Source organism: Gambusia affinis, linkage group LG12 (assembly GCF_019740435.1).
Source record: "Gambusia affinis linkage group LG12, SWU_Gaff_1.0, whole genome shotgun sequence".
NCBI lineage: Eukaryota > Metazoa > Chordata > Actinopteri > Cyprinodontiformes > Poeciliidae > Gambusia > Gambusia affinis.
In genome coordinates this window covers 13,255,699-13,283,627 of record NC_057879.1, presented here as the reverse complement: position 1 = coordinate 13,283,627, position 27,929 = coordinate 13,255,699, and the positions used below count along the sequence as shown (strand labels likewise).

At 38.7% G+C, this 27,929-nt stretch overlaps 4 protein-coding genes across 7 annotated transcripts in view; 2 read left to right on the top strand and 2 right to left on the bottom strand.

The window, feature by feature from the left end:
* rc3h1b (ring finger and CCCH-type domains 1b) overlaps window positions 1-15,030 on the top strand; it is an 18,816-nt gene extending 3,786 nt beyond the window's left edge. Inside the window, exons 3-20 of one of the 2 annotated variants that reach the window (XM_044133489.1) lie at window positions 2,102-2,222; window positions 3,068-3,307; window positions 3,447-3,622; window positions 3,789-3,989; window positions 4,086-4,218; window positions 6,342-6,460; window positions 6,742-6,854; window positions 6,945-7,181; window positions 7,313-7,518; window positions 7,973-8,379; window positions 8,474-8,632; window positions 8,775-8,927; window positions 9,107-9,329; window positions 9,648-9,726; window positions 9,873-9,969; window positions 10,163-10,381; window positions 11,245-11,351; window positions 11,686-15,030. In XM_044133489.1, the coding sequence (XP_043989424.1) occupies window positions 2,102-2,222; window positions 3,068-3,307; window positions 3,447-3,622; window positions 3,789-3,989; window positions 4,086-4,218; window positions 6,342-6,460; window positions 6,742-6,854; window positions 6,945-7,181; window positions 7,313-7,518; window positions 7,973-8,379; window positions 8,474-8,632; window positions 8,775-8,927; window positions 9,107-9,329; window positions 9,648-9,726; window positions 9,873-9,969; window positions 10,163-10,381; window positions 11,245-11,351; window positions 11,686-11,752 (3,057 nt within the window). In that variant the 3' untranslated portion in view covers window positions 11,753-15,030. Of the gene's footprint in view, window positions 1-2,101; window positions 2,223-3,067; window positions 3,308-3,446; window positions 3,623-3,788; window positions 3,990-4,085; window positions 4,219-6,341; window positions 6,461-6,741; window positions 6,855-6,944; window positions 7,182-7,312; window positions 7,519-7,972; window positions 8,380-8,473; window positions 8,633-8,774; window positions 8,928-9,106; window positions 9,330-9,647; window positions 9,727-9,872; window positions 9,970-10,162; window positions 10,382-11,244; window positions 11,352-11,680 lie in introns of both variants that reach the window. The other variant, XM_044133488.1, reaches the window with a different exon arrangement.
* Window positions 14,036-19,520, bottom strand: zgc:110366 (uncharacterized protein LOC550476 homolog). 2 transcript variants are annotated; one of them, XM_044133500.1, is made up of 8 exons: window positions 19,372-19,520; window positions 19,085-19,188; window positions 18,056-18,304; window positions 17,748-17,849; window positions 17,070-17,161; window positions 16,699-16,881; window positions 16,552-16,611; window positions 14,036-15,926 (listed from the first exon to the last, which is right to left on the bottom strand). In XM_044133500.1, the coding sequence occupies exons 2-8, from the start codon at window positions 19,158-19,160 to the stop codon at window positions 15,831-15,833; spliced, it is 858 nt and encodes a 285-aa protein (XP_043989435.1). In that variant the 5' UTR covers window positions 19,161-19,188; window positions 19,372-19,520; the 3' UTR covers window positions 14,036-15,830. The 2 variants fall into 2 exon arrangements, with proteins under 2 accessions (XP_043989435.1, XP_043989436.1); XM_044133501.1 differs by lacking the exon at window positions 19,085-19,188 and having other exon boundaries at window positions 19,372-19,485.
* extl2 (exostosin-like glycosyltransferase 2) lies at window positions 19,466-23,770 on the top strand. Its single transcript, XM_044133499.1, has 5 exons — window positions 19,466-19,565; window positions 20,388-20,833; window positions 21,376-21,446; window positions 21,569-21,684; window positions 21,772-23,770. The coding sequence occupies exons 1-5, from the start codon at window positions 19,561-19,563 to the stop codon at window positions 22,172-22,174; spliced, it is 1,041 nt and encodes a 346-aa protein (XP_043989434.1). The 5' UTR covers window positions 19,466-19,560; the 3' UTR covers window positions 22,175-23,770.
* Window positions 22,417-27,929, bottom strand: parla (presenilin associated, rhomboid-like a). 2 transcript variants are annotated; one of them, XM_044133496.1, is made up of 10 exons: window positions 27,807-27,929; window positions 26,517-26,703; window positions 26,136-26,240; window positions 25,894-26,026; window positions 25,697-25,813; window positions 25,442-25,591; window positions 24,621-24,691; window positions 24,442-24,543; window positions 24,088-24,185; window positions 22,417-23,942 (listed from the first exon to the last, which is right to left on the bottom strand). In XM_044133496.1, exons 1-10 carry the CDS (start codon window positions 27,884-27,886, stop codon window positions 23,795-23,797), a joined length of 1,191 nt encoding a protein of 396 aa, XP_043989431.1. In that variant the 5' UTR covers window positions 27,887-27,929; the 3' UTR covers window positions 22,417-23,794. The 2 variants fall into 2 exon arrangements, with proteins under 2 accessions (XP_043989431.1, XP_043989432.1); XM_044133497.1 differs by having other exon boundaries at window positions 25,697-25,792.

Genomic DNA, 27,929 nt, shown 5'->3' with positions numbered 1-27,929 from the left:
TGAAGCTAGGATTCATGGTTGAGCTGCAGTTGCTTAAGGTAAATCTAAAACATGTTCCTGAAGCAGTTTTTGTGTTACATGACTTGAGAAAACCTTAAACTGGACTTTTTAATGGTTAAGATGTTTCTCTAGCTCTCTGGTTCCTTCTGGTCTTTTGATGTTGTGTAGCAACGTAAAAGGAATGGTTTAATGGGGTAGTTAAAGCTTTTATTATTTTCTTCTTCTTTCACTTAAAAACAACCATCTTGACCAATATCAACAGATGCGCTGGTGGACGAAGCAGTATTTTCTCAAATGAGTATTGTTTAAATGCATTATTCTGAGTGGTCAGCTGTGTCCTGCTTTGTGAAAAACGAATCTGATTGAAAATATTTTGTGGAAAATTGGGTTATTTTTTAGAATTTAGATGAATGTGTAATTGTAGTACACAGTCTGTTATTTTAGTTCATATGATTCAACATTGAAGATCTGTCTGTCTGATGATGGATAATTGTTGCTTCAGTCTGACTTTTCTGTCTAACTGGTGTTTTTTTTTTGTTTGTTTGTTTTTTTGAATGAGGCTTTCTTCTTACAATTTGCACAAAACAATAATCTCATGCTTCACTATGGTCATGCTAATTATAATGTATGAACTTCTAGTCTTTTATCTTAAAATTATTTAAATTATATGACCATATAAAACAAACATTTAAACACGTTCAAAAATGTACTAAAACAAACCACAGTTTGCTCCATGTAGTTTTCTATCAAGAAAAGAAGAATGTCTTTGTGGAGCTTGTGTTTTTCCTCATTGGTTGTTCAAACACAGCAAACAGAATTGGTTTAGTGTCTTGTTGGTGTTTGCTCAGGCTGTTAACCCAGTATTGAGGAATCAGAGGAGTGACAACAGTGTAGTTGGAGAGGAGCTCTACTTTTGGTTCTGCTCACTTCACATTTGCTCATCATCTCAACTCTGACACCTTTCTGACACGACCTGTTGGACAGAGCAGCAGCAGTGGTGGTTCAATCTCTTACCACCTTGCTGCCTTGTTCATTTCGCATATCACACCGATGTGGGAACAAGGCTTGGTCAGAAAGTGTTTTGTGACCGTGGCAACAGACAAATGTAATGACCTTCAGTAAGTAGTTCTAACTGAACTACTTTAAGGTGGTTTAAGGGACAGAGGATTGCATTATATTATTAATTAATTGCATTCTTCCCAAACTCGACAGTGGTTTATTTGAGGTGGTGTGTAAAGGAAGCACATTTTACCTTGGTCTTTAAAATAATAGATGATAAAATGTATATAATTAATGGACACCTGACTTCAGAAACATAATTTCAGATGACAACAAAAGCAGCTTTCTTGTTGTACTTTAGTAAGAATTTCACTCAACAGATTTATGCAATTAATTTGAGATTTACAAATTTTACTATCACATTTTTTAATAAACCATCATGTTCTCAGTTGTAGATCAGAATAATTTTGGCCATATTTGGACTTGCATTAATATTTGTATGTTAAGCTAAATAGATGTTGGAGAATAGTTTAGTTATAAGCACAGCAAAATTATAAAATCAATCAGATTGGTATAATAAGTTAAATGCTTCTGAAGTATATTCTACTATTACTATTTGGCAAGGCAACTTTATTTACACAGCACGTTTCAGCCAAAGAAAATTTGAAGTGCTTGTACAAGAAAATTAAAAACAACATAGAAAAAAGGATACAAGCATCTCTTGTATATACATACAATTAGGTTTGCTTTTTCTTTGTTTTAAAATGTTTCAATAAATAATAGTTTTGTGCTCTGTAAGTACATTTTCTGTGCAAAACACATGTAACACTCTACATAGTGACCAAATTGGTTTAGGATAAAAACCCACCTGTTTAGGATTGTATTTGAAACATAATCAATTACAAATTTATTGACAGAACTTGACTTAATGTCGTGTTTTGATTGTTGATTCTATGTTTTATGGTGTTTCTGTGTTTGATATGATGTAAAGCACTTTGAAATGCCTTGATGCTGAAATGTGCTATACAAATAAAATTTGATTGATTGATTGAGGATGTTTCTGGAAGATGTTCAATAATTTTGCTCTTATTTTCCCCTCTAGGTTCCCAAGGCTCAGCCGGTTGCCTTGATTACAAGTCCAGAGGACACTCAGAACTATGAGGTGGCTAGACAGTGTGTGGAGGAGTTGGCCCTCTACCTCAAACCCCTCAGCAACACCCGAGGTACCCAACTTATTGTTTGATGCCTACATTCAGCATAACTTATTTCTTGGTCAAAATTGTAAACTCTTTTGTGTTTCCACAGGTGTAAAACACAAAAATCAAAATTTTTAAATGTTTCTGTTTCATACTGAACATATTGAACAGTTTGTTCAATATGTTAGCTTTTCCGTTTATTGGGAGGTTATACAAAGACCCTAAAAAGGTCAAGTTTTGTGTTTTTGTAAAATATTTTAAACTTTATGTCTCACTTGCCTTCTAATTACAGATATATGGGTGTATCCCAGTATTTAATATGTACAGATAATTTACAGAAATAACATCTGAAGCAGCTAAAAAATATGTAATGGTTGCTCTTATGCAAGCCTCGAATTAGTTGTTTTTTTATTAAAAACATTTAGAAACTCGGCCAAGTTAATGTTTAACATGAGATTGAGAAATAACTGCACATTGAACGACTGGACACACGTGGAACAGAAAAAACCTCTGCAACAAAAGTAAAATAGACTTTTTGCATTATAATTTATTATTATTATTATTATTATTATTATTATTATTATTATTATTATTATTATTATTATTATTATTATTAAGTATATGAATGAAACAAAATTATTCATCAGTATTTTATAAAACAGCAGTTATGAATCCTAGAAATAACCAGTGAGATTATTGCTGATTAGAAATTGTGGAAGATGCCATAATGAGGGAACCTCCTTTTAACAGGTTTTTGAGGTTAATATCATTTGACAGATAAGTGTTTTCATCTAGTCTATTAAGAGTACAATATAGTATATCATGTGCTAAGAAATTCACTGTGTACCATGATTATAATAATATTTTTCCAGGTGTGGGTCTGAGCAGCACAGCCCAAAGTATGCTGAGTCGACCCATGCAGAGGAAATTGGTAACTCTGGTCCACTGCCAGCTGGTGGAGGAGGAGGGACGGGTCAGAGCCATGAGAGCGGCGCGCTCTCTTGGCGAGCGAACTGTCACCGAACTCATCTTGCAGCACCAGAATCCCCAGCAGCTGTCCTCTAATCTGTGGGCTGCTGTTCGTGCACGGGGCTGCCAGTTTCTTGGCCCAGGTAGGTGTCTGTTACATGTCAAGTGATGCCGCCACACAGACAGTCAACTATTCTGCTTGTGTTTCATTAAAATTTCAGAAGTTTTTGACAATCCAAAGTTACTCAGAATTAATCACCGTTGTCTCTTCTCCGACACCAGCAATGCAGGAGGAAGCCCTTAAATTGGTTCTCCTGGCTTTGGAAGATGGTTCTGCTTTGTCCAGAAAAGTGTTGGTTCTTTTTGTAGTCCAAAGGCTTGAACCACGCTTCCCTCAGGCCTCTAAAACCAGCATAGGCCATGTGGTACAGCTGCTTTATAGAGCTTCCTGCTTCAAGGTACGTCAACAAGAGTTACTTTAGTGCTGCTTAATGGGAATAGTTGACTCAAAATATCTGTAACATGGTCTATGCACAAATAAGACTTTAATAAACTGTGATTTATTTTGAAAATACTGTATTGAATGCAGGACGTTAAAATATTCTTCCTCTTCTGTGACTTAAGGTTACCAAACGGGATGAAGACTCATCTCTCATGCAGCTGAAAGAGGAGTTTCGTACGTACGAGGCTCTGCGGCGGGAGCATGACTCTCAGATTGTTCAGATCGCCATGGAAGGAGGGTTGCGCATCGCACCTGACCAGTGGTCTTCTTTGTTGTATGGAGATCAGTCACACAAGTCACATATGCAGTCTATCATAGATAAGGTATGTGACAAAGCAGTTATTTTCTTTATTCATAGTTTTGAACTGAGTAGTCCAGTCTGCAAGCCATTATTTTCTGTGTCTCTTCTTCCGTTGCAGCTGCAGACCCCGGCATCTTTTGCTCAAAGTGTGCAGGAGCTGACAATTGCACTGCAAAGGACTGGGGACCCAGCCAACCTCAACAGACTACGACCCCACTTAGAGCTGCTGGCAAACATCGATCCCAGTCCCGGTGAGAAGCACGCAAACGTCAACTGTCTTGCTGTTAGAAACTTGCAAGTTGGATCAACAAAGATGCATCAATCAGAATTTTGTCATGGTATTTTGTGTTTCACACGCTGGGATTTTGTTCCAAAGACTGTAACATGAAATATATAAACAGCATTTAAATAATTTTTTTTTCTGTTAATAGAATTAGCAAGGGATGTGACGTTAGTTGGTTATGGATTTTTAAAATTGTATTTCACATCCCATACTTGTGATTGGCATTGCTAACATTACTAAAACTGCAGAAGTATTATAGACAGTGAGTTTGATGACAGATGTAAGTATAATCTCAAAAGAGTAAAACAGAGCAACTGTGCAATACTCCATTGGCCATGGTGTTACCTGCTAAACTTATCTTGCTTTTTTTCTGCTTTTTCAGTTTCATTTTAAATAGCTTCTTGCAAATCTTTGCACATGTTAAACATCTCATAGACGCAAAACTGAAAGTGCTCAAAGAGTGTAGCTACTAGAGCAGGGGTTTTCAAAGTATGAAAGGGTGAGCCCCCCTTCAAGGAGCTTAATGCCTGCTGCCCCGAAGGGGTGGAGGGGTGGAGTTCTAAAAACTCCACCTTCAACCCCGCTCTGGCCAAAACCAGTGATGGCATAGTTACTTTGAAAAAGTAACTTTAATCGGACTACTGATTACTCCTTGAAAAAGTAACTTAGTTATATTACTGACTACTTGACTTGGAAAGTAACTAAGTTACTTTCCAAGTCAAGTAGTAACTAACTGCAGGATTAAGTAACTTTTTAGTTACTTTCAGCAGCTGCTAACAACAACGCTCTGCCTCCTGTGAAAATCACATTGATCTTTGCCAATACTTAATTGTAAGTTATTTTATAATGGTAACATCAACAATGTGTCTCCACTGATAAGGTTGAACTGAAGAGGAGATTGTACAAAAATAAAAAACATGAGTAATTTGTGTGGTCCACTGTTGTCTGGAAAACTCTAAGAAGGATTTTAAAGCCCCCCTCCCCCCAGCCTCCAGATTCTGCGTTCGCCTGAGTTTGATGTCGCAGAGCTCCTCCTGCAGCTCCACAGCTCAGATGGCTGCGACACTTATCGTAATATTAATAATTATAACGATGCTAGTCAGCACTTGCCATTATAACTATTGCCAACTACGGACACGTTCATTCGTGGCTGTTTTCACGTTTATTGCGCTGTTTAAATTAGTCTCGATATTTGCAGTTTTCTGGAGCGCCTTAAGCTCAGAGGTAATATATTAACTTGACATTAACAAAGACTCAGCGGGACGGATCATCCGGGAAATGATGAACAGGGAGAGACTGAGTAAAACTACCTTAATGACGGACAAATTCTGGGATTTATTATGAGTCTCTGCTTATTTCCAACCCCAAATGAGCAACTTCACGTTCAAAAACGAGCCCAAAAAGGCGCAACCCGCCGCTCATTAAATTTTAAAAATGAAGCCCAAAGCCGTTTATAATAATCGGACTTGGCGACAGAAACTGAAAATAGTTCCAGTTTTTCCACCAACAAAATGCGCATCTCCCTCCATTGTTTACATTTCTGTAGCATAGAGACGTCGGTCACTCGACAAGACGAGTAGAGGAAATACGATTAAATAACAAAAGAAGATAGTAACGCAAAAATGATTTTGATAAGTAACTGTAATCTGACTATTGTATTTGAAATAGCAACGCGTTATATTATTCGTTACAGAAAAAAGTGGTCCGACGTCAGTAACGTTACTGACATCACTGGCCAAAACATCCTCTAAGGGGGGAAACATTTCCACTGATCCCCGCTCCACACGCGCACCCCACAGTACCAACTTTTTCCTAAATCCACAGAGTTGATGTAATGCGTAAAAGACGTTTCTCTCACATCAGTAGACAGCAAGCAGATAGCTTTTCCGGTTTATTTTTTTCCCTCGCACCGCGCCTCCCCTAAAGTGCTCTGGCGCCCCCCAGGGGAGGCGCGCCTCACACTTTGAAAACCGCCGTACTAGAGCAATTAGTGACGGGTGTTTAAATCTAAATATTGGCTTCATGAATTTTCTAATTTACTTTCTCTCTCTTTTTTTTTTTTTTTTTTTTTTTCTATGTCCAATTTTTTAGATGCTCCTCCACCAACATGGGAGCAGCTTGAGAAGGGGTTGGTAGCAGTGAAAACAGTGGTCCACGGCCTGGTTGATTTCATTCAAAACCACAGCAAAAAAGGAGCTGATCCTCAACAGGTAATTTTTAAAACAATTATTTTAAAGTCTCAAGTAAACCTAAAAATAAAAATAAAAGAATTCTGATCTGCATTGAATCTGTGCTGTTCAATAAATATTGTGATATCCTTTTGGTCTGTCCTAATTTTATTGGTTGCCGGTTAGCCTCACTTCAAATAGTCTTTAAATAGACTTGACCAAAAAAAAACGAATGCCTTTTCTTGTACCTTGAAAGTTTTGCCTTTTTAATATGTCGAAAGGTCTTCATGAACACAAAGGTTATGTTGTCTTGTTCTCTTCAGCCTCCTCAGCACAGCAAATATAAAACATACATGTGTCGCGACATGAAGCAGAAAGGCGGCTGTCCTCGTGGCGCCAGCTGTACCTTTGCCCACTCTCAGGAAGAACTAGAGAAGTGAGTGTAAAATGTGAAACCTTTATCCACTATCCACTATATCTATAGCATTTTGTTTGGTCTTTTGCAAAGCCTTTTGTTGTTCACCAGGTATCGTAAGATGAATAAGCGCATGGCAGGTCGCTCAGGAGTGGTGTTTCCAGACGATGGCCTTACTCCTGATATAACAGTGACCCGAAAGCATTCACCAGTCACCAATGGCAGCGGCGCGCCAAACTTGCCCCAATTAGTCGCCCGCGGCACCGACACAGTCTCGTATGAGTTGCTGTCTAAACCTGCCAAGCTGGATGGAGGAAGTCCAAGTGTTCCTGGATCGCCACCAGATGTGTAAGTGCCTAAAAACTGACCGGCACCATTTAGTTACGCTGATTTCTATGCATGTACAGATTTGTTGGGTATGTTGTAACAAAAGAAGAACCTGATGCACTGTGTAAAGCTGAATTGCTCAATTTCTTTAGCCTGGACCCGATGCCCAAAAGCAGTATACCACTGCCACCTCATGCAATGGCTCACCCCAGGATAACAGCAGATCACCTCACAGGGGTCAAGCATATCCCCGGGGTTGCCAGGGGTTCTCCAGTTTACCCTCAACCGCAACCCCGTGATGTATATGACATTCGTCCCCCACCTGCCTCTCAGTATGAGCCACCACAGTACCCAGCAGGTAGGAATAAAGACGTTCAAATGATCTTATCAAAGAAAAATTTGTGGTTTTTGCTTCACTTCCCAAGAAAATCTGTCAATTTAAAGCAACAGTAAAATAAAGAGAAACGACTGAGTCTTTGTTGAGTGTCAAGTTCTCATTTACTGCATAGACCAGAAAAGCTATACAGTAGTATAAAATGATTCTACATTTTAAACAAACTAAGATGGGAATAAAACAATACAGTTAGCTCCTTTTGTATATGTTAACTAATGTTGTAGAAGTATTTGCCTTATTCAAGAATATCACATGAATTTGATCTTTGAAGCACCTTGACAACTACTACTCTGTAAACTATAGAAGAAATGATCAGGAAAGCATGGTGTGTTTTACCTAAACCAGGATGGTAAAAATCAGTATTTTGTGGTCTTAAAATAAGTTATTGACAACATGGACAACATCTGTGTTTTCCCAGGTTATTCCTACCACCAGCCAACACAGTATGTCCGGGAATACATTCGTAACGCCCCTCCGCCGAGTGAGTCAGGACCCCCTTACCATGACCCTTACAGCGGCTACAGCGCTCCGGACCGCCCCTACCCCTCCCAGCACTCTGGCCCACCTTTTCCCTACTCCCACCCATCTCACTATGACAGAGGTCACCCCGGTGCCTACGGCACCCCTCCTCCGCCCCCTCAGCCTTATCCGTCTCAGAGAGATCCCCTTGTCAAAATGAGTCCGGCTCCTCTCGATGTTCCGCCCCCCTCAGCGGGGCAGGCCAACTCGCTCTACCACCAAGAAGCGAGTTCCCGGGACAGATATGCCCCAGACGGCTACTATCCTCCAGGTTCCCAGCCTCCACCTATGAGGACTTACATCAGGGTATGTCAGCTGTGAATATTTCTTGTTTTGAATACAAGTGGTTTAGACCATCTGAAGTTGAGCAGTGGTATTTTTGTGTGTGTTGGCTCATAAGGGGTCACAATACAGCGGTTCACAGCCCAGCCTTGACTATCTCCACCGACGACGGCAGGAACTGTTATCTCAGCTGGCAGAAAGGAAGGTGATCTCTCCTCCGCCATTTGCTGCCTCCCCCACTCTTTCACATCCCTTCCCCAGCGACTACCCCCCTGAGGTTAGCACAGTATAAATTTTCTGCTTTCACATTATGCTGTTGTTTCCCAAAAGCTCTCATGTTTATTGAGTCAAAATGCTTGAGAACTCATTGTTAGACAGTATAGAATATGTTTTTAATAACTTTGTTCTCTTGTGTGGAGTATGGCGACGAGAGCTCCAAGACGATGAAATGCAGAGCGCCCGACTACGCAGGGCAGTACTCACCCTGGTCCTGTGAAACCATTGGCTCTTATATTAACACAAAGGATGCCAAACCCAAGAACGTTATGGCTCCTGGTACCATGGAGATGATGGTAAGTTCAAATGAGTGACTCCTAGTTATTTCTGCTGGGAGAGGAAAATGTTGAACAAGTTTTGTTTTTGACTTATACTAAGGAACCCTTATTTCAAGCGCTAATGTTGATGGACTTTGCTTTGTTCTATGTAATGATATCACGACCTCTTCTTTCTGTCTCCTCTTTGTTTCTGTCAGAATGTGGACGATAAAGATCAGAGGGAGCCATCTTTGGAGGCTCCTCGCAGGGGAACAGAAGTGAAAGATGACGACCCTATTATACCTTTCGGCCCCCAGCCCACTGTGTCACGCTTTGGCGCCATCTCCCGCACTTCAAAGACTGGCTATCAGACCACTGGCCCAGTGCAAGCTATGGCTTCCACTCTCCAGAACCCCAACTCTAAACACATGACCATGCCTGGTAAGATTTAAATTTCCTACTAAACCCTAAAAGTCGCTAAAATTGTTTTTCTTAACTGATTCATTTTTATTTTTATTGTATGGAATTCATCTTTTTGTCTTATCAGGTACATGAATTCAATTAATCTTTGAATTAATGTATGAGCCGGTGTATCAGTTATATCGGCTGATGTTTGTCAATATCTGTCTCGCAAATAAAACTGGTCCAGTATTAACGACAGATGTTTATTTTCATCTTGGGTTGTCCATGTGGTATTTGCTTGGGGAGCGGACGTTGTTCTCAGGAAATATTTGTTTTTTACTGCTTCATCTGCTGTAGATTACTCATATGGAAGTCATGGAGGATGGGCTGGAGCTTCATACCCCTCCCCTGCCTCCTCTCAGGGACACTTTGAGCGGTGAGCCCGTGTCCCCCACCCTCCACACACACACACCTCTGTTGATTTTTCAGTTATTTTGATGTGATTTAGTAAGTCTTATGAGTGCCTTACAGTAAGCTTGAGACTTTGGAATTTTATTAAACTAATTCATTGTATTTTCACAGCCTTCCCATGACAACTCCAGATAGGGAACAGTTAAAGATTGAGCTGCAGCAGGTCAATCAGCAGATCACTCAACAGACTCAGATGCACAACATGGAGGTATGTAGGATGGATCTGAAGCTAAGCTAGAGTAATATAGTGCTTTCAAAATGGAAAAAAGAAGAATGAAAAGCTTTTCAGTTCCGATGAAATCAAGTTATGAAAATGTTTAGATTTATGTATCTTATGGCAGATTTTTCTTGCCCACATTTTTCTGCTTCCACACTCTTTTTCCTTTGTCTCAATGCTGCAGGCCGCCAGTAACTCTTTGCTGATGCAGAGGGAGGCCAGCACATTGGTCGTCCAGTCTGTGCAACCCAGCCAGGGCGCAGCAGCAGTGGTTCCACAGCAACCGCAGCCCAAGTGGCCAGTAGGGGGTGCCGGTGTGTCAGCTGTCTCCAATGAGCAGTTAAGCTTGGAGCTCCACCAGGTGGAGAGAGAAATTGGCAAGAGGACCCGAGAGATGGCTTTGGTAGGAAACTTTCTGTATCTGTGGATGACTGGTTTCTAATATAGTTGACAGGCAGATGTGTTCACAGTATTCACATTCTCTTCTGAAGTAGAAGTACAAATAGTTGTATGAAAAAACTGGTAAAATCTTTACTTAAGTAAAGGTATAAAAGTACAAATTTTGTACTTAAGTACAAAAAGAAAAAAAAAAGTAATTTTATCTTCAATAACACAACATGACTTTTAATTAAGTCTAAAAAAACTAAAAAAGTTTTTGTCATACAAAATGCCTTACAACACAGATAACTACTACTAAATAACACCCAAACGTACAAGCTTACCTGTTTGTGTTTTAGAAGATTTGACGGCAAGTTCCTGAACGCCAGAAGCTCATGGTCGATAAAACGGTGCATTTGCCACAAATTGTTCCTTCGTTGAGCAGACAGCATGGAAATGTATGAGCTGATATATCAGCGGTCTTATCATTTAAATAAGACCGTTGATGGGGAATTCCTCAGAATTAGTTTTTCCCTTTATTTTGCAATCTTACTTCTTTCATGTTTTTCTCACACACAAATGTGTTTTTCTTCTGTTTTTGGTGTTTTATGCATCTGACTGTTGCGTTACTACCACTTTGACAAACTTTCTGTCCATGAGGTGGAGATTTTAAAATGGCTTCACGTCATTTTTTTTTTTCCCCCCCACCATGAAAGTAATTTAAGAAGTGGAAAGCACACATATTTGAATTAAGATATTAGGAGTAAAAGTAAGAAATTGACAGAAAAATAAATACTTAAGTACAGATGCTTGACAAATCTTACATTATTTGACACCTCCACTGATGGGAGTTTTTTGTTCTCGTATATATTTTGTTTCTGCCCACAGCAGGAAAACCAAGTAGCTCATGAAGTCCAGCAGTACAAAATGCAGTCTGCAGAGAATGGACAACCAGAGCACGAGAACCAGTTGGAAGAAATCTCTCTGGCTCTCGGGTGAGTATAACCTTTTTTTTATCAGAGGGCCAAATTCTACACTCTTCTATTAAGTCGCTGCAGTTTTCTGTTCAACCTCCCCTGCCAGGTTTAGGAGGTAATTAATTAAATGGTTTCCCTCTGCTGCTATGTATAGGAATCATTTTATTGTGACGTTTTTGCAGCAAGGAAATAAAAACACCTTGACATGCATATGCAGCTTAAAGCCCCCGTCAGAAATTGGTGTCTTTTAATATGTCATTTTTTCCCCCCTTGCATCTTTTCTGTTTTTTGTTCTTACATGTGCTCATACAGCTCTCTCTCTCTCTCTCTCTCCACTTTTCATCCAGCGAAGTGTCCAACGGCTCCAGCAGCCTGCAAGAAAATGCAGTGGGCGGGTCCATGCTGTCACTGACCAATAAGACGGCTGCATTGAGCATGTGTTCTGATCCAGTTGTTGCTGGTTCGGAGATGCAGAAGAATGGTGTTGTCCACTCCTGCTCATAGGAACACACACTTATGTACACGCCCACACACACACAAACACACACACACAAACACATGCAAACACATACAAGATGCTCATTTGAAAAGCATGCACAGGCACACATACACCCATTCTATTTAGAAGATGAGCAGTATCTGCCGTGATGATTTTCTTTCTTTTTGTTCTGTGAATGAGCTTTTTTATGACTTTCCTTGCCTGGAAACCAGAGCATATAATAACATTTCTTGTGTGTTATTTCTTTTTCTTTTCTGTTTTTTTTTTTTTTTTTTTGTACTGGTATTTGATTAACAAGGCTCAAAATTGATACATCAGGAAAAATAAATGGTGGTGATGATGGCAGCATGTGTATATTTATTAAAATTGATAAAATGCCATAAAAGCAGGATTAAACTGAATTCCCCACCATCCCTCCCTCCCCCCAAAAAAACAGGGGTGGTGCGAGTGCTGCCCGTAGGACCGTACTTGTAGTTTGAAGGGTTACATGCAGAGGTGCACAAGTTAGAAAGCACTTTCACATCACATACATTTCAAGGAGCGTATCTCAAAGTTTAGTTTTTTAATGTGGCTTTAATATAGGAAAGAGCTAACGTGTGGCTTGGCGCTCACCCCCAAAATCGTAGCGAGAGGTTGGCCAGATGCAGACGTCTGTGGAGGGAAAACGCAGAAATTTCACCAGTTACTCAGCCAAAATGGACACGTCAGGGTGCTATTTTTTTTAGAAATGCATTTCTTCGGGAAGTATAATTTTTATTATTTAATTTTATGAACAGCATAATTTCTATTTCATACTTGAAAGCAGTATCTATTTAATGAAAGCATTCTGTTTTAGAGATTGCAGTTGTGTTGATAATGAGATTTCTTTTTCGATAAGGGAAATAGTCGGTGCTTCTCTTGGTTGCGGTGTGACCTTGACGTGGTTTACGTTCAGCACCTTTTGCCTGCGTTTCTGAGCACAGCTAGGCCTGGCTCATAATAAAATATGACATTTTTCTTGAAATTAAGGCTAATTAAAAAGAAAAAAAAAATCAAAAGCATTTCCCTCACCAGAGCTTCTCTTCTGGCCACACAGAGGCCTCCCCATTGGGATTATCTTGTCACTTGTTCTCATAACTTCTATGAAGTTGCCTTCCCTTGTTTTGTTTTTTTGCTTTGCTTAATTTTGATTGTTTGCTTTACATTGTTACAATTTTGGGCGGTGCAGCTTATCTCCTGAAAACCTTCTGAAGCATTGCTGAAAACGTGCCCTCGTTTCTTTAGAATATTTGCATTTTCTGCTAATCCTGGGGAAATCATCCTGTTGTTGAGGCTCAACAACGGATTGCAAAACCTGTTTACAGCTCGAAGAACGGCAGTGTTGGTTACTGAGGAGACAAATCTGCTGCGTCTTCCAAACTGTCCTGAAGTGCATTTACGACAACTGACCAAGAAGTCAATTTAATATTGGTTCTACCATCCCTTGCTGTCTTCGTCACCACCATTACTACTGTGATAGCTCTTTCTTTAACAGATGAACTGTTTACCACTGATTCTCAACACGGAGCTCTCTGCCTTCTGTAAACAATTAGCATGAGTTCATGTGCTCGAACGGTTAAAAAGATAAAGAGTTGCTCTGAGTCAAGTTGTTATATTGAGCCCTCATTTTGCTTATAAACTGTCGGACAAATCCCTGATCACTGATGGATCAGTTCAAGGCATAAACATCAGGTATTGTAGGGCGCCTCTTTTAATTTGTCAGCACAAGGATAGCAATTTTTTTTTTTTCTCTCCATCCACACTTAAAAGCCTCAGGCTGCTCCTTGCTACATTTATTGTTTAGGTACACAGCTCACTTATACATATGAGTATGTATACATACATTAATATACTAAAGCACTATTAATGTGCCACCTCTTACTCTACTTGCTCAGCATTTATATTAAATGATCTCTACTTAGAATCAGCTAAATGTTGTTCTTTTTTTGTTCGTTTTTATTTTTATTATTTGTTTTTCTGTCCACTGGTTGCCAACACAGACTTTATCCTTTCCCAGACGAAGGACCTCTGTGTGCATTGATGTGTGTTCACTTAAATCTTTTGTGTTCAAACAAAGTTGTTCTTTATAGAATATGCTTCCGAAGAAGACAAAAATCTGTAACTTTGGAGAAATTTATATGGAGATGTTTTTTTTTTTTTCGTGTGTGATAGATTGTATTGTAGGAAACGTACCCTCATTTTTCTTTGTATTTTTTTCATTTCTTTTTTCTTTCTTTTTTTTTTTTTGGGTTACTCCCCTTTAATTGTGCTGTACCTGGTCGTAGTGTTGAGATTTTAGAACAGGTTTGGGTCTGCGCTCCCCTTCGCCCCACTACCGCTCCAGTGACAATAACCAGGATGTTTCTTCTGACAGATTAGCTCTCATTTCCTCTGTAATGCTCTTTTTACATTATTTGTTCAAGGAGCATTAGGTCTGAAAAAAAAAAATTAACACATCACAATTTAGAGTTGTACCAATGAGCTCTAAGTTTGAGTAAGCCAAAACTACCAAAAAGCTTGTTCTGCTTGATGGGTCACCACAGGTCTGAATGAGCCTAAAACACCTATTCACTTAGCAGAGCGTTTGTGCAGTGATTGTATGAGGGAAGTTTACTTTATAGTAAATGGCAAAGATGTTAATTTCAATCTTGTGTGTTTTGTTTTGAGTGAAACTGCTGCCTACACTCTTTTGATGATAAAACAGCCACCCACACCCTTGACCACTGACCTCTGTTACTGCTGTTTGAGGCTCACATTTTATTCTCAGACTTTCTGAGGAAATTCACAAATGGATTTTTATATTATTACTCCCTTGTAAAATATCTCTTAAATTAAGGTACAGGTTTGATTTCAGCAAGAAAAAAAAAAGGTTTTTATATGTATATTATACTCCATTAAGGAATGTCTAGAATTATCTTCCTCCAATGTGGATGTAGCCATTAATACGCCATTTTATGACTTTGTAAGAGAATTCACTGTGTGAAAATTGGTTTGCATTTTTGTATAATACAATCTGCTTTCTTTTTTTTTTGTGTTTGTTTGATACGAGAGGGAGCTCAAACTGGAAGTTTGAAGAAAGGAAAAAAGAACCTGTGAAATTGAAAAAAACAAAAAAACAAAATGTAACTTATGTGCAACAGTGATTCTGAGGGGGAAAGATTAAATGATATTGCTAACTAAGACTGTTCTCGTCCCTTTGTGTCCTTAAAGGTTAAAGAGAAATGTAGGAGTTACTGAAGTTACAGTAATCTTCCACACAGTCCAGAATTTTTTTTTTTTCCAATGGTTGTTGCTCCAGACGTTTCTGTTCAGGCCCAGTATGGGTTGTGTGTTCAAAGCCGATGATTCAATTTGAACCTTTTACAGCATAAACCATGTTCTAGATTGTTCAACAACTCGCATACATTTCCCAAATTTCTGCAAAATATGAAACACTTAACATACTTTTATTTTTATTTAAATGTCTTACACTTTTAATTCCCATCAATTACGATGGAGATATTTACAAAATTGATCATATACCAAATATTAAAGCACATAAGTGTATTTTACTTCTGGTAAATTTTCTTGATTTTTAAACTTTGTAAACCAAATATATTAGAGTGTTATTTATTACATTAATTGACACGGTTGAAAACATAAAATTTATTCCCAACACTAAATGTACACGATCTGAAGATTTTTTCTAAAAATGTATCCAATGATGGAAGTTCTGCAACAATTATTGAAGATAATCGACTTCAAATAATACCAAAAAAGTACAATCGTCACGTTTTAAATATGAAACTTTAAAGGAGGTAAAACTACAAAAAGTATGCTAACCACAATGAATTCCCATGCAGTTTGTCATGTGAAGTTAAGACTTAAAAGAAATCCACATCGGTGGCCTCCTACAAGAAGTCACATAAAAAGGACTGTTTCTCCAGCTGTCACAAAGTTATGACCGGGATTTTTCTTCCTTTTGTTTTTCCTGGTAAATTTTAATCCACATTTGTAGGATCCCAGCTTACGTGCCGTCCGTCATGTAGATTTCCTAAAGCTACCATGTCTTTCTCTTCAAGCTGGAACCCAAACACCTGTGTATAAGATGGCAGAAAGTGAAATGCAAAATAAATCCTAGAAAAAGAAGTTTTATCACTGTTTTCGTTACTTAAATTTGAAAGATTAGGTCAAAGATAACTAGGCCTTTTAAAGAACTTTGTAAGGTTCTAATTTTAACTTTTTTAATAAACGGAGGCACATTTCTGGATGTATTTTAAGGCAATACCTCAAAATAGTTCTGTCAGGAGGAATGGGCTACAATTTCATCAAATCTTTGAGAGATGTTTGCAGAAAGATGTAATTTTTGACCTAGGATTTGCAGTTTAAAAGGTGGTTCTAACAAGAATTAAGTTTTATGTAAACTTTTGAAATTGAAGAAAACTAAAATATTAACTTTACTTATTATTAGAAAACTTGGAAAATTGAAATTATGACATCCTAACTGGCATAAAACAGAAAATCTTTAGTGTGATTTATCGTAAGTGAAATCTGTGTTGTGCCATTTAGATTAAATCACTTTAGAGCCTGGTAAAGAGCCCATCATTTAGAAGGTAAAACTGTATAATTGATAGAAATATCATCCTTCGTTCACCAGACCAAAATCTTTCCTCAGTGTACGGATATTAAGAAGGCTCAAAAGACGACAGGCTCATAACTCACTTGGCAGTTTTCCTGTATCCTGTTCTTTTTTATGGACTTTGGAATAGTGACAACTCCATTCTGGGGAATAATTTTCAGACAATATGACTTTGGTTAACAACACGCAGAGATACAAAAACCACAGCGGCAGTGAGACAATGCGACTACCTGAATACTCCAGCGAAGGCAGATCTGAGCAGTCGTTTGTCCGTGCTTTTTTGCTATTTGTTGCACAACAGGATCGTTGAGGACTTGACCCTTGGCCAGGGGACTGTAGCCTTCAAACACGATCCCATTCTCCCGACAATACTCCATCAAGTGTTTGGGCTGTTGGAAAGGATGATACTCCACCTGGCAAAGTTATTAAATAAGCAGGACAATGTTTTGAGGCATCTATAAAAAGACCATTTAAAAAAATATTGCAGGGAGCCACAGAACAATCTTAAAAGTTTGCCAATCCTGAATCTAATCTAATCTACCGTAATCCTCTAATTGAAGAATAAATACACTTAAATGAACTGAACGAATGGGAAAATTACCTGGTTAACATGTGGCACGACACTACAGTCTTCCTTCAACTGCTCCAGGTGGTGGACCATAAAATTACTCACCCCAATAGCACGACAAATCCCTGCAACGATAAGGTCAGATTATAGCTGTAACGTTGCCCTATGTCTAGGTTTGTGTTCTGGCTCTACAGATACAATTCCAGAAGACAGAAGAAAGCACAGGAGTCTGTGCTATGATTGGGAAACATCTGTAAAGTAAAGTCATAATTAAAATTGAAAAACAATTGTGCAAACAAGTTAGAAGAAGCTGACGGACATTCAGATGGAGCTATCTGAGAAAGAAGTGGAGTTGTAATCTCTGGAGATCATTAGGTAAATGCATTACATTTGTTGTGTTAAACTAGATTTGGTTTGGATACTTATTCAGATTGATACATAGGCTTGAGAAATCAGTCGACTTGACAACTCTTCCCTTGGGATAGTTACTAATTAAAGAACACGTTAAAAAGTTCCTGTTATGTGAACTAAATATTACCGAAGCGGCACATGGTCCAAGTCTCAGTTGGAAAATGTTCCAAATTGTGTTTTAAAATGAGCTGAAATAATAGAAACTCTCAGGAAGGTGCAAAAATTAACAGCATGAGGAACGTTTTTGCGACATGCTGCGCCCTGTGAAATCAGTTTAATATTTACATCAAGTCCTTCTACCTGTTTTGTAAAGGTCCTCCAGAGCTTTCCATGTCTCAGCTCTAATCTCTCTGTTAGAACAACCAGGTTTTAATGGCTCTGGCCAATGCATCAGGTACAGATCTAAAAAGCAAGAGAAAACCTAACCATTACACAAGCAAACCAAAAACAAGCAAGAAGATGTCAGAATCTATTCAAAGGTAAAAGATGAAGACGGTAAAGAAAGCAAACTTTTATTACTAAAGGCTGGTTGTTAGAGAGGCTTTGTGACAACACATTGACTATTACATTTGTTTTACAAAGCTATATCAATTGTACCCGGCTCATACCAAAATATTCAACCCCCATTGCTGTGCAAGAGTCCAGGCAGGCTCTTTTTGCAGCTTTGTATCCATAGTCCCCAGGCCAGAGTTTATTAGTGAGCCATAGTTCACTTCGTTGCAGCCCACTCTCTTTGATAGCTTTGCCCAGCTTCTCCTCACAGCCATACCGCTTTGCTGTGTCAAGGTGGCGAATACCACATTGAGTGAGAGCGTACAGGATGGCATCATGTGAGTATCCGCCATGGTAAGATGTACCTGACAGTCAAAGAACAAAAACATCTCTGATGAGACCAAACATGCACCAGAAGAAATATAGCCAACAAAACAGATGCAGAACATTGTGGCATTCAATGAAGATTTGATCTCTCAGCTGTTTTTAAAATAAAGAAATACTATTGAGAATTTACTGTCTTTGTCTTACAGGCTGTTAATGTAAATCTTTTAAAAGGTCTTCTTGATGATGATGCACAACAGCATCAAAAACAGGAGACCAAAGAATTCTTGTTCCAACACCCTCATGTGTTTCAGCAAAAACGTTGTTAAAAACACAGACCAAAATCACAATTCTGGATGAGTATCGATCAGAGGAATTGTTTTGGACCAATGTATTTATTGGCTTTGCAAAAAAACGTATAAATATTTAGAGCATTACAAATAAACTTGTCTCGAAAATTATGTTAATTTTTGCTGCGTTTTCTTCTTCAGTACTCATATTCACAATTAACCACACATCCTTTCGTTAGATAGATGTATTCAATTTATTCACAGGTTCCATCTCTTCTTCTTCAGAACATTGCTGCCTACAGAAAAGAACTCACTCTCTTTGTCCCCAGTGGACAACTGCAGTATAACATGCACATACATAACAGAAAGTGACAAGATAGAGAACTTGCAGCTGTGCCTTTCAAAGCAAATTAGACAACATGAACATATAACGCAAAAAACCCAAAGACAATTTAATATGAGAACATATTCTAAACATTTTTCTTTTGAATCTTCCAACTTTAACTGTCACATTTTAAACCTAATACAGACCTAATCCAAGTATTGGGATTTCCAGACCATTGAAGAGTTGGACTGTGGGACAGCTCAGGGCTGGAAATAACGGCATGCTTCTCTGTTATTTTCGTTAAACAATCCTGGATCCGAAAAAAAAGAGTTAATATTTACGTTTGTTATGTCAAAAGTACACTTGCGCGTCTGAATACACTGAGCTGTGCTCTGTATGTATGCAGCTGAGACTTAGGTCTGCCGAGTCTTTTTCCGGTATTATCCAACAAACCAAGACAACATAGATTGTAGAGTTCTCTTAAAATACTTACATAAAAAAACCTCCCACATATTTTCTCCAATCACCTTTGAGCTCCAACGTGTGGCTCAACCCACTTTTTCACGTCTGTCTCTAAAAGCAGACATTTCGTCTTCTTTTTCTTGTCAGCTAGTTACGTCATAGCTACGCAACCAATATGGCGACACAGTAACCCGAACGAGATGATTTCAACGCAAACAAAATGAGGTGAGTTATAAATAAAAGAGTAGAAAATATTCTCTAGTGAGATGTGAAAACACTAAACTCAACAGAGAGAAACATTTGCAATACACAGGAGAAAGTTCACAGCATCGGCAGAGAAATATGAGCAGTCACGAAAACAAATAGCGAGAAATATTTTTCAAATCAGTGCATGAGACTCTTGATATTTTAGTATTGATTTGACCCATCCTTTGTTGTTCAGAATGCCAGAACAACAAAGGAAAACTATTTTATCCATATTCTATAATATAGCTCATTAGGATTAGGAATAACAAGTGTGTTTATTTTTTTTAAATGCTACAAATACACGTATTCTAAGTATATTTTTAAACGTTTTTTTGGGTTTGTTGCCTGCAGTGTGCAAATGAAACAAGAGAAAGGTGCTGCTGCATATGCCCCTGCTTTTTCTTTAGCATAGAATGTGCTCAATACTTCTCTGTGTTGTTCGTCTGCTCTATCTTCTACATAAACTAAATATGTCAATTTTATTAGTAAATAAGACGAGCAAAATTCAGTGTAACAGTAGGCCGTGTAGACTACAGAGTATAATATCTACCTTATTGCAAACATCAGAATTTTCTTTGTTTGAAGACAATTTTTTTTCCATAATGATATGTAGTTGCCTCTGGGCGAAAATTGTATTTTGCCAAGCTCCCATTCCTTTTGTGAGATGAAAAAGGGTCAGGAAATTATGTTTGCAGCTGTGTACCGCACATGATTACCAATTAAAATTAAACTTTGCATTCAGTTAGTGCATTACGTTTTTTTCTAAAAGAAAACTCAGTTTATGTCTCCTCCTCTTTGCAGGCTTCAGCTTTGCTGCTTTGGAATTCGGCGAAAGTGTATCATTTTTCCACTCCTGCTGATCCTCTTGATCGGAGCAGCCTTGACAGCTCTGTTGCCCCCTGCCGAGGAGCATGGAGGTGTTGCCGGGGTCCTGGGGGTACTGCGCAGAGCAGCCCCGCCAAAGGGAAACCCTGCTCTGGGTGAACCTGCAGATGCCCCAGAAGAGAAGTTTACCATCATCATCCAAACCTACAACCGCACAGACATTTTACTTAAACTCCTGAACCATTACCAGGCAGTGCCTCATCTTCAGATGATCATCGTAGTTTGGAACAACATCAGGGAGCAGACTCCGGCAAAGCTGTGGGAATCCCTGGGTCCTCATCCAGTCCGGGTGGTCTTTAAAGAACAGGCGAGCAACCAAATGCGCAACAGGCTACAACCGTTCTCTGAGATTGCCACCAATGGTCAGTGAATTTTTAACTTGCAATGTGTAAAATATTCATAGATTTTTTTAATTTTTTTTTTATTTAATTCTTTAACCAGAGACGTGCCATTCAACAGACCGGAGACTGGAATTAGACCATTTTTGCTTGATCAACTACTAAATTATTGCCAAGACAAACACCAAAGATCCTGAGTTTTTCCCATATTTATTGTATAATAAAACTGTGAACTCAATCAACCAACCAACAGGAGGCACTTTGATGCACTTTTTATATCACGTGAAAGTTAGAGACGTGCATAATTGTATTCTTGTAGTTTGTAATTTTTGGTTGGATAGTAAACTACTAATTCTATCAAAGCACCTGCTGCACATTATTTTCTTTTATATTATAGCTCTTTATTTAAAAAAAGTGGAGTTGATTAATTGAAGAAAAATGGAAATCTGACTGGAAAGGTTGATTGGTGAATCTCTACTTTTTATTTATTTTTTGTCAATTTTTCCTAGTATTTGAGTGTTCTTTCCTTTTGATCCCTTCTGATTCTTTCTCTCTCAACCATTTAGTTGTGTTAATGCTGGATGATGACACCCTGGTCAGTGTTCCTGACATCACTTTTGCTTTTTCTGTGTGGAAGGTAATAAGATTAATTGTCTATTAAATTAAAAAACATTTCCAGTCTTAAAACTGAGGCTTTATAAAGTAACTGTGTTACTATGTTAGTCATATAATTGAGCATTACATTTCTATATCTTGAAGCAATTTCCAGACCAAATAGTTGGATTTGTCCCTCGGAAACACGTCTCAACAGCTGGAGGAGTTTACAGTTATGGCAGCTTCGAGCTGCAGAATCCAGAAGCGGCTGGAGGAGACATGTAAGTTGTCCTTGCATTTGTCTTCAGTTTTTCCTGTTTTGGCATCCTGGTTGTGTTTGCTCTTACTTAGTTCTGTTCTCCCTGCAGGTATTCCATGGTTCTGATCGGTGCTGCCTTCTTCCATCAGCGCTACCTACAACTGTTCCAGGATCAGCCTACAGAAGTACACGCCCTAGTTGACAAAACCCAAAACTGTGACGATATAGCTGTGAACTTTGCTGTTGCTCTGTATTTAATAAAACACTCAAATTCAGGCACAGTCCGCAGACCTTCAGGGATCTTTGTCAAGCCTGTGGACCTGCGCAACCTTGAGAAAGATGCCAGCAGTGGATATCAGGGAATGTGGCATCGTCCTGAGCACCTTCTCCAGAGATCGTACTGTTTGAACCGGCTGGCGCAGATCTACGGGTTCATGCCGCTTTGCTACTCCAACCTCATGGTTTCCCAGTTTGGTTTCCCAAGCTATGCCAATCACAAGAGTAGGGGATGAAGAAGTTACAAATGGATGATTTGGGCTGAAGTAAGAGATGAGACTGTTGAGGAGTTTGGTAGACTTGTTTGATTGCTTAACGCTCCTCATGCTAATCAGCTGATGCTTTTTGTCTCGTGTGATCCGAAGGTAGTTCTCATCGCAGGATAGTGATGACAACACAGACTAGTCGGATGTAAAAATTTATTCTTGATAGAATCACTTGCTAAACTGCAATTATTCAAAGGGAATAGTAGGTTTAAAAACCTGAGTTATTCATATACAGGTATTTAGTTATTTCTTTAAAAAAATGAAATTTAATACAGGTCCAGAAAATTAAAGGACTCTGTCCTATTTGTGAAACAGTTAAAAATAAAGGAATACTTTATTCACTCTTAATGAGTTAGCGCCACAGATTTATTCCCCATCTCAATAATCAATGGACAAATCTTGATTGGTGTTACAGCAATCAGGAACTCCTTATAATTACTGAACAACTTTTTTAAAGTTTCCATTGCTATTTTCATGATTTACCTTTGGTGATGAGCTCCAAGTCTGAAGTTGGTGGGCCTCCTTTCAATTATCCTAATCATTCTACTTGCAAACACTATATCCAGGGAAGAAAAACAATTACCAAAAGTATGAAGAATTTTAGGCTGTAGCCATTTGCTATATCTGTATATAGCAAATGGCAGTGTTCCATTAAAAAATCTTAAAGTCATGTTAATTACTCCAAAGGTGTAAAGTTTCTGCTCATCCTTAGTTGGGAGCAAGTCACACAGAACATTAGGAATATATTGTGTTGTAGCAATAGAGATAGCAGAATGTAAAAATAAATAAAATCAGCTTTACAAAAGAGGAGAATTTGATTGGTTGTTTTAACTTAGATGTCATTTTATGTCAAAGAAAATGTATGTATTCAGTGATAATAAAAAGAAAGTCCATCCTTTTCAGATTCTAAGATTTCACTTGTCAAAACATTGCAACATATGTTGTTGTGACTTAGTCTTAAAACTGGGCAAATACCACTTCTGACAAATGACACTAAGACAGTATACACAATGTAGCAAAACGTCAAGTTAAATCTTGCAGTACAACAACAGTTACCCAAAATCAAATGTTATTTTTGTTCTCTGTCCACAAGATGGCTGTTGGCAGCATAATTAGAACAACACAGAACAAATTTGGCCTCTAATAATAAAGATGGCAGAACCAATCCAAAACATTCATCTGTGCAAACAAATATAAATCACGTTTGTTTCATGTGACTGGACAGAACTATGGTTGGTAGTTCATTAACAAATCCAAACAAGAAAAAAAGTTCTGTGCATCAGAGATTATACTTTTCTATGTTTTTATTTTTTAAACCCAGCAATGACGTTTCTAAAACTTATATCAAAGCTTTAGAATGAAACAAACTGCGGTACCACGCTTTAGGAAGGAAGCACCTAAAATGCCAATATGGCCCCATTAAAACAAACCTTTAACTCGCTGTTGAAACTGAACAGATTAGATGTTTGCATATTTTAATATTTATTCATGAAAAATAACAACCCACTTCAGCAAATGGAAAACATCCAGATCTTTTCCATGACCAGAGAATTCCTGTTGGTAAAGAACTCCAGGGATCTTTAGGTAGGGTTACGGCTGTCCTCCACCGCCACGTCTGACCTCCGGCCCACCTCCGGGTCTGGATCCCTTGCCACCCTTAGAGCGAAGCTCATGCCACAGCTTCACAAGAGGCTCCCTCCTTCTCCAAATTAGTTTGTGACCATACGCCACATACCAGCTGTAAACCAAACCAGGAGATGGTTAAAACGAGACAGAAGGAGTAGATTTCCCTTCTCAGTGACATTTGCACCAATCAAGAAGCAAAATTTGATCGACGCAAATGGAAAGAAAGCTGAAAAGAGGGTTAAGGGTCAGGGACTCACACTCCAAAGAGAGCTCCGCCAAGGTGAGCAGCATGATCAAACAGCCGCCATCCCAAGATGAGCCCCGCCGTATCTATGGCCACAAGTGCTTTGAGAGCCTAAAAACCAAATAAAAACCAGATATTTAAAATTCTAAACAAGGCACTGCTGAATGCCGTGCATTCAGTCATGCGTACTTACACATTCACACATTCACACACGTGTTTGCTTTGTTCATGCACAGATTTAAATCTTTATCCTGCAGCAAAAACACAATGGAGGAGTGACATTACACATTTAATGTAAGAAAAAGCAAACATCCAGAGACCTTTGACACACAGAGGATAGGACAACAGTAGAAACTGTGAAACGTACATTTCCGGCAGTGAAAGTGACCATAGGAAGGAAGATTATGCCAAGCTTGGCCTCTGGTACTTTTGTACAGACTGCAGCGAGTACAGCCATGACCGCACCTGACTGTGAATAAAACAAAGTCATAGATCACGATCTTTTCACCGTTCATAATAAAATATTAGGTTAAAAAACATTCTTACCGCCCCAAGTGATGGGTAGAATCGCCCGGTGGCGGTTTTACAAACATAACTGACCATGGTAGATATCACGCCTGAAATTGCAAAAAAAAAGAAACATATTTTTGCAATGTCTTAAAAAGATGCGAAAAGGGAATAGAATCTAACTTTTTCCCCTTAACGGACCAGAGTTCCAGCTCCACTCAGAAGATAACATGATCATAAATATTAGTTTTTTGACTTAAATTATGCATTTGAAGTCTTCTTGTGTTTCATGGTAGAACAGCTAAACAGCATACACTTTCAGTCATTAAAAAAAAAAAAAAAAAGATGTATAGTAAATGAAAACCAATTCTGTCTGTGGACATTGTCACATTTTAAACAATGGATATTAAAGGGCAAAAGTTATACTTTTGTGGCATCTAGTGGTTAGACTGGAAATTGCTGCTGCCTGAATACATCACACAGTAGCTAGAACAGTACAATAACAAAAATATGAAAAATGTGAAAGACCAACTCCAGGCTGCTGTTTGGTTCATAAAGTATTGGATCTTGAATGAGCTATGCGGCCTAATCTAAATTGACCATACATATGAAAACCTTTGACTTGAGTTTAATCACAAAACCGTCAGAATATATATAAAAAAAAAAAAATACCAGACTTACCTTTTCTACATAATTAGTGAATATTTTCTCAATACTGTAGTTGTACAACTACAAAAAAATTACATTATAAGAAGTAAGTAAATCCTATTTTGGCTTAAGATCTTATCTTAGGTCAAAATAAAACTGCTCTATTGTTTTAATACTTGGCCAGTATTGATTCTGTCCTTTGCTCCACTTACCAGCTGAGAGGTAGACTGCAAGAAACTGTTCTTTGCCTAGGAGGGAGACGATACCAGAGGAAAACGTCCATAGGACATACATATTGGCCACCATGTGGATAATGGAGTAGTGGCTGAAGGAAGACAGAATCATGGGAAGGCACTGTGTTTCTGGGTAGGAGAAAAAAAAAGACAAACAGCAGAGCATAGAAAACAAATTAACTCCTTACAGTTGTATTTGAGTTACTTTTAACTTTCCACAACAACCATACTCACTGGAGGCTGGATTGGATGTGAAGTACTTAATCATAGTTCTTTGCATCGCCGGGATCCTCCAGCAACACAGAACTGCAGCGTTTATAGCTATAATTCCTGGAAGATGTTCAGAAGAAACTGCATGACTTTTAAGACTTTGCAGACAGGCTGACGTCCAAAATTGATGAGATCCAAAATATATCTGTTGTTAAAACTACCAGTAGCAGTCCTCTGTCCCTCGGTAAGGCTTCTCCAGAAGTCATCTACCATGGACACCAGGAGGAGGAGCTGCCTCTGGAAGCTGGACAGTTGGTTCCACCAGTCGTGCCAGTACGCCATGTCCTGGGAACCCTCATTAACAAAATGATGGGGAAGTGACTCAAATTAAGCTGATTGTTAACAGTTAGCAAACGTAAAAAGTGATGGTAGTCAGAGTAAAACAGTTTTGTAAAATCCTTACCATTACGAGTTTTTCTAACTCTTCTCCATCTTTTGCAGTTTGAACTCTTGCTTTCAGAGTCTCATACTGCAAAATGGCCGCCCCACCAAAGGAACAACCTGCAAACTGGCATGGTGTCAAACAACCAACCATCTTCTGTCCTACATATTATTTCAGCAACAATTTGCAGATGTTGGCATTTAATCAAAGTTAACAATCTTCTGATTTCATACATCAGATTCCCCCATGGCACATTCAGGGGATGTCCCCAAGTCATCTATAATTGCCCTGTGCTATTAGTAGAGACAAGACTTGTTGTGTTTCAAGAGAATAAAAAAATGTATCTTCTTTTGTTACTATACTTCATCTCCATATTTAGTTATAATTCAGACATCAGCATACCCCTACTGTGAACATCAGTGGTCTAAAGAGCCTTGGCCGTTGGACTTTGGGAGGAGGCGGGGGTCTTGGTGGGCCAGCCTCGGGGGGTGACGTTTTGGTTTGTTGCTGGTTGACATTTCCCATTTTGGTATCTGTCCTTTTAGCTTCCCGGCGGAACCCACTCCTCTGTTGCTGGTATGGGTTGAGCCTGTGCCAAAAAAACCCCAAACAAGCAAAACCTTTTACGTACGGTATCGGTTGGTATGAAGACATACTGAAGATTTATAAAGGGAAGTATTTAATAGGCTAAATATTATTCCCTAATAACATTCCTGTAGTTTGAAATCCTCTTGTTAACATGCAAGAGAAAGTGCTGGCTAGAAGTCACAGTCGGCTCGCTGTAAGTAAGTAAGTAAGTAAGTAAGTAAGTAAGTAAGTAAGTAAGTAAGTAAGTAAGTAAGTAAGGTACTACATTCTCCTTACTTATACTTCCTATGCTTACAACATGAGAAATTTGGGTTTTTGGAAATATTTTCAGTCATGAAAACAATGGAGAGCCATGGTGTGGAAGAAACCTCACGCATTACTCTATAAGGTAATACTATTCTTAAACTAATATTTGAACAATTTGCGCCATTAGCTACCTAAGAAAAATGGCCAACTAATAAACCAGCCAAGTGTATTATGTTTTTAGAAAATTATCTAAATTCAATCAACCGCACATAAAACACAACCAAACAAACGAGAAAACAACAATAAAACCATTGGGTCCAGGTGGCACTGAAAATGTTCATTTTAGCAACAAAACTGCCAGTTGTATGTCTGGTCAATAGCTAGGTGTTGCTATTTGTTGACAGTCCCTAAGCATTTGTTGAAACAGCAATGCCAAGTTTTGTTTCCAACCTCTAAGAGCGGACCACGTACTCCATCATTAACTTTTACGTACAGTCTCAAAACCTAACTAAATGGCAAAATTTTAAATCTCCTCTGGTTACAACCACATGAAGTATTTAATGTGGGTTGCATAATATGCAGCGTGTGTGTACTTCAGCCCATTTACCACAGCCTAAAACAAGCAACCGCAATGGAATAACCATGACCATCATCAGAAATTAGTAATAATAACAGTAATATATGTCGATGTCACTGACAACCCCGGTTTCCTACCCCAAACAAAGTCAGCTGCATTTACGATGGCAGAACGGTTAGGTAACTTAACATTACTAGACGAGAGGAAAACCTAGACACACACGTCTCCTGCCAGGCTTAATATTCTTCTGACAGAAACTGAACGCCGCTTTTACTGCTCACCTTGAGCATCTGGAAAAGGTATTTGGCGATCTATAGAACTCTGTTTTGCCCCATTTTATGATAAATCCTCTGCACGCCATGATTGTTGTGACCTCCTGCTAGAAGCCCCGCCCCGTGTCAGAC